We start from the raw sequence: 6,000 nt of genomic DNA on the forward strand, positions 1-6,000 counted from the left end.
GTTTCACTGTTCACATGCTCTATTCTTATCCTCTTACCCTAGGAATCCATTACCGCTCACCACCAGAGCCACAGTACTTGGGAAGATGAACTTTTCATCCGGTAAGTTCAGCCAGACAACCATGAGAACATTCTGTTCATTAGACATATCTACTGTGAATCTGACGGCAGCTCGTAACTTTAGGTCTCTGAACTGTGATAACCCAGTACCCTTTTTCTTTTTCAAGGCATAAGGGAAGAGTGTAGAGCTGTACAGAAAATCAGTTAATTCAACCCTTTTGTTTTCCTTTTTTTTTTTTCAATAGAACCAAGATCTTATATGCTGGAGACCATCCTCAAAAGCTTTTCTCCTCTGCACAACTTAAACCAAAATGTGGCATTAGCCCTGCAGTTCTCTCTCCATCCCTCCCATTCCTTAGCTATGCATTCCCACCCTCTTTTATCAGCACTGGTACTCATTTGATTCAGCCATGTAGGGAGCCAGTTTCATGACTCAGACTGGAAAAAAATTTAAAAAATTACATTTAAAAAAATAAAATCTGATTCTTTAAGTACTTGGATCAGTCTCATCATCAACTCAGATAGGTGCCAGTGGCAGGAGTAGGAGAGAGGCATTTCAGCCAGAGCCACCTGTTAGGTGAGCTTAGTTGTCACACACAGTGCAATGAGAGCATGCAGCCCCCACATACTTTCTCCCAGATCCAAGCACTCTTGGATATCTTAAACTTCTCAACTATATGACAGACTTCTAGAGAGACAGGTGTACCAGTGGGGCACCTGGACCTTGATCACCTCCACTTGGATTCAGTAAGGCATAAAACTTCACTTCCACAAGCAGAGCTAACTCTATTTACAAGGAAAGGTTTTACTAGTACAAGGGGCAGCTTACAGTGACATGACTGTGCTCACAGCAGGAGATTTTTTTTGCCAGCATGTCTATACTAATAGAGCACCCTAAAAGGAGACAAAAGTATTTCAGCTTTACTTATCTAGCTCACTAAACATCAGGCAAACATTTAGGGGGATTGTTTCCCTATTCTGGAGCACAGGAATTCACCTTTGGTAAGACCCGACGTAACACATTGCAAGGATTTTTTTTTTTTAAGTGGTATGGGTCTATCGGCTGAAACTTTTTTTTTAATTAAACATCCCCATTTATCTCCACCATTTATTTTACAAAAAAATAGCCAAGTACAGTATTAATTCTATCAATACTTGGGTGCTTAAACTTTCTGTCATTCACAAAACTGATCCAGAGGGCACAGACCCTTGGAAAACCAGATCTAAGAGTGCTTATTTCTTTACCTGGAAAAGTGGAACTTGTCCGTCCTATTATTAATATGCATCTAGAAAAATAAAGTGACTGTTAAGTGTCAAAACAGGCATTTGTTTTAACTATGGACAAAAAAGCTAGCAGTAATAGTTATACAGCTATATCTGTCAGAAGTTATGAAATGATAGAATGGAGTTTGCCTCTGTAATTTATTTCTTGCCTATGTGCACTATGATGACGACTAGATATTAGTTTTTCCAAAGGAGTCTCTTTGCACAAAACGAATCACACTTCCTTAATGAGCTATCATTTATTGCTCCTCCTTGGCTGTTCAATCTGTGGCTCCACACCACATTTACAATTTTGTACTCAAATTTCGCTCTTATTGAACAATAAAACAGCCATGATTCCTTTATGACACCTTGTATAGAAAAGAAGGTGGACAATCACAAACTGCATCATAAAAATATTATGTGCAAACAATCAGAAATCCTGTCATTTCGTCCTTCTGTTCAAGCAGCGGGGGGCTCCCCCTGTCTCCTAAACCATCCTCTCTTGGTTCCCAACACCGACTCCCACCTGATTCTTCCAGGTACAATCTCCCTTCCTACTCCCAGGCTCAGTCTTTTTAAATAGCCTCTTAGTAAATTTCTGTGCTCTTAACCTCCCTCCAAAAACTCCTGCTTCCAATTTTTCTCTGCCCAGAGAGTCACAGTTCTTCCCCTAACCACATATATTCATCAAATCCTCTTTCCCTCCATACCACTGATTTCTCAACACCCTCCTGATCAGACTCTCAACCTCTCTCCATTCCCTTCTCATAGGTCCCTGCCCCTGAACATGTATCCATCCCTCTGGCCAGACCCTTTGCATTCACAAATCTCAAACTCTTGCCCATCCCAATCTCTGATCCCCTTGGATATTGTGCCAAAATTGAATCCCACTCTCTTGAAAGCTGTTGTCCTGTTCTGAATAATGGGACATAAGAGTATCTCCTCAATGCTAAAATTGGGTAATCTCTTTTCCATGCTACTTGTACTCTGGGTCAGGGGTCATTAAGGAGCACAGAAAAAACAACAACAAAACCAAAAAAACTTGTTCCAGATATAGACCTAACATAAAGTTTAGGCCAAAGTGTGTGCAGTGCAGGAGGAATCTTTGAAGAATACAGCTGTCAAAAATCTAACTCCAGTGAGTACATCCAAATCCTTCTTTCTGAGATATATAACACAGGCAAATGTAGAATGGCATTAGGAATCGAAAAAGGAGCATAACTAAAAATCAAAGCTACCCTTTCGTAGAATCTCAGTAAAAAGTTTTGTGGTATTTTAACATGGGAAAACAATAATCTTCCCTATTCTCAATTTACAAAAAGGCTGGACAGCTTTTTCTTAAGTTTTCCAGAAATAAATCAACCTGAGTTACTGGGAACAAAAAGGTAACCTATATTACAAAAAGGTCTGAAAAAATTCACAACAGAAAAAAAGTTTAAGGATATGTGCAGATAATCATAACTGAAAGGGTTAAAGGGGTTTCAGATATTATCACCCCTTTGTTTGGAGACAGAATGTGGTAACTAATTCTCTGATGGCTCTTAGACTAATATAGTAACACTCATATAGGTAAACTTAATTAAACTACCTTTATTGACAGTTTAAGCAAGGATGGTTTCTCCAGGACACATATATGCTCAGTTCAATCAGATCTCCAAGCTGAGAGACATCACTCCAAGCTGGGAAAGATATTTACATCTTGAAATGTGTTAATATGATCCTCTGTCATAACCTTACAATGGAAGGTGTCAGGAAATCTGTGTAATATTTGGTATAAACAACCCAACCTATAATAATGCTATTTCTCTGGTGCCTGGACAGATAACACAGTGTGGACACAGGAAAAAGACTTGAGCTTTTCTGCAGAAATAAGAATACAGAAGAAAAGTTGCCCATTCTTGTCAGACGTCTGGACTTCTTAAAAGCTCTAATGACTTGATTTGATCTAATTAACAAGGAGAGATATAGTTAGCCTTGAACTACGCATAAAATCAAAGTTGAAAATCATGGGAGATTTAAGTCTACTAATAACAAATGAAACATAGACACTTCTTAAGGGAAAAACATAAAGAGAAATTATGTATTACATTATTAATGTTAAACATAGGAACATATAGGACTCCAGTCTAGTAGCACATGTCAACTAAAATAGACAACTTTCTTGTTAGAGGAGCTTCATTTTGCTCAGAAATTCCATCCAACCTAGAGGCATGGGAGAGAATCCATGTCATTTTGAAACTTCATAGTTCAGTACTCTTCTTAGATGGTAACTTCTTAGGCTACAATCAACTATTTTGACTAATGCAGTTTTGGAAATCGGCCCCTTACACTGAGGAATTGCCACTTAATCAGGAGAGCTGTGAGAGATTAAACCCATTAATATCAGCAGAACATGACACGTGATCCACAAACAGGCATTTTTATCTCACAGTTCACCCCTGTACAAAAAAAGGACAAACAAGTAACAAGTGCTTTAAATGAGAAAACAAGCAAGCTAAGACTGAAAGTATGCTGTTTTATAAAGTGACAGTAACTATTCTAAGAACATTTCTTTCTGCATGTCGCTATTGGTTTTTCCTTACCATATATTCCATATTGGAAGCTGGTGGATACACCTGACCCCGTAATTTATTATGAAGATCCAAGATACTTTGCATATCACTGTCTGTGATAGCCCTTTTCCCTCTCTGCTTGGCGATCCACCACTCACCATCTTCATCCATGTACTTTTCCAAAAGTTCCTCTAAGAGCGTGGCATTGGGAAGAACCATTGCAGAAACTGCTTGAGCTATGAATAGCAAGGTAGTTACTCTGAGCCATTCCTGTACTACATACTTCATGATGAATGATCTCAAAATGCACAGAAGTTAGCTCCAAGACAAAGTCTTTCTTCCAGGTCTGTTGGCTGTAAATGCATAAGAGAGAGTAATGTAATTTGGAGGTTGAAGTACTGGCCTGTATGAACTTAGTAAGCAACAAAAGTCAAACTGTAGTTTGTACAGAGTTTGCCACTGTTGTTTTAGAGGGAGAAACCAGGACGCTACTTTTTTTTACTCTAATAAGTATACACTGTTGCTTGGGGAAGATAGCTTATCTTCAACCTTATGAACTTCAGTTTGTTCAAGTGGTTTTATATACTACATTGGCATGCACGTTTCACTGCCTGCATGCAAGAAAGCACGCTTTTCATATCTACTTAAAAGGAGCCAGACATAAATGAAGATTAGACTGTAGATAAGGTCTTCCAGTATTGGAATTTAAGAACAAAAAAAGTTAAAAGGATTGCATTCATTGCCAAAATGCGAACTGAAAAACACAATGAAGTTGATATGAAATATCCCCTCTTGGTGCATTTCAAAATATGACTTTGGAAATCGTAAAACAACAGCTTTAATCAAAAACCTAATAAAACTAAAGGTATTCAACTCGGCCAAGAAAACTGGGGGAGATGGGGTTATAGCCTATTCACCAAACAAAGGGAAGCACAGATAACTCAGAAAAAGTAGTACCACTTCCAAGAACACAACATTCCAACACCGCCTATTACATGACTGAGTGCTTTAGGTAGGAAAGCCGTGGTCACTCCCCCACCCTGGGCGAAATCCCGCCACACCGACCGCGCTGGACCCAGCCGCTGGGAGGGAAACAAAAAGAGGCGAAGCGGGCAGAACCAGGCCCTCCCCAGCGCGCTGCCGCCGCCCGCAGCCGGCGGCCCGGCCCCGGCCCCGCTCTCCGTGGGGCAGCCGGCCCCGAGCAGCCGCTCCCCGACCCGAGAGCCCCGCGGCCGCCGGGCCCTGGATGCCGCCGGCCCCCGTCCTCCCCCCGCCGCGGGGTGGATGCTGCGGGGAGCCGCCGGGCGACCCCCACCAACGCCCTTACCCCTCCGGCGGCGGCTGCCTCTTCTCTCCGCAGCCAGCTTCGCTCCACCGCCTACCTCCTCGCCAGGCCCGCGTCGGGGCCGGGGGGCGCAGGCACGGCCTCGCCCCGCTCACTGCGGCGGGCAGCCGCGGTGGGAGCGGCGCAGCGGGTGCGGACGTGTCCAGCAGCGGAGCCGCGGCAAGGGGCTGCCGGTGAGCGCGCCGCTGCCGCCTCCCCCGCCGGCCTCCGGGTCGCCGCCGCCCCGAGGAGCTCCGCGCTTCTCCTCCTGGCTCCCGCCCCGCCGGGCATTTATCGCGGGCGGCGCTGACGTGCGGCGGACACCCCTCCCCGGCACCCCGCGGGGCGGGACGCACCGCGCTCCGGGCACCGCGCCCGGCCCCGGCCCCGCCACCCGCACCCGCACCGCCGGTCCTCGCCCGGGCGGGCGCGGGAACGGCCCGGGGCGGCGGAGCCCGCAGCAGCTCCCCGGGGGGTGCTTCGAGTCCTGCGGGCAGCAAGGGTTGGCTGGGACCCCTGCCTCCTGCCAGAAGCTGGCCTCGGTCCTGGAAAAGCTATCGCCCAGAAAAGGTCGAGGGGGGCCCCGTCCCCTGCCGCCTCCGTCCGTTGGTAGCTGGCAAGAGGATGCTAAGCCAGCCTGCTCCTGCTGAAAGACAGCAGAGTGAGAAAGATGGGTGTTCACACATGAGCTCCGCAAAAGTCCAGAACGTGTGAATATGGCTGGAGGTATCAGGACGGGAATGTTACCGTGGATTCAGACCAGCCACATGAGGCTTCTCATTATGAAGTAGAATTCAAA

At 45.0% G+C, this 6,000-nt stretch overlaps 1 protein-coding gene across 6 annotated transcripts in view; it reads right to left on the bottom strand.

Moving 5' to 3' along the window:
- CRISPLD1 (cysteine rich secretory protein LCCL domain containing 1) overlaps positions 1 to 5,453 on the bottom strand; it is a 42,936-nt gene extending 37,483 nt beyond the window's left edge. For 3 of the 6 annotated variants that reach the window (XM_087751257.1, XM_087751263.1, XM_087751273.1), the window contains exons 1-2: positions 5,205 to 5,453; positions 3,908 to 4,230 (exon numbers count right to left, since the gene is read on the bottom strand). In XM_087751257.1, the coding sequence (XP_087607383.1) occupies positions 3,908 to 4,165 (258 nt within the window). In that variant the 5' untranslated portion in view covers positions 4,166 to 4,230; positions 5,205 to 5,453. Of the gene's footprint in view, positions 1 to 3,907; positions 4,231 to 5,204 lie in introns of those variants that run through there. The other 3 variants (XM_087751262.1, XM_087751279.1, XM_087751289.1) reach the window with 3 other exon arrangements.
- Between the last annotated feature and the right edge of the window lie 547 nt (positions 5,454 to 6,000).

This window comes from Nipponia nippon, unplaced genomic scaffold (genome assembly GCF_047370975.1).
Source record: "Nipponia nippon isolate SJK-2023a ecotype South Korea unplaced genomic scaffold, ASM4737097v1 scaffold_1, whole genome shotgun sequence".
NCBI classification, from domain to species: domain Eukaryota; kingdom Metazoa; phylum Chordata; class Aves; order Pelecaniformes; family Threskiornithidae; genus Nipponia; species Nipponia nippon.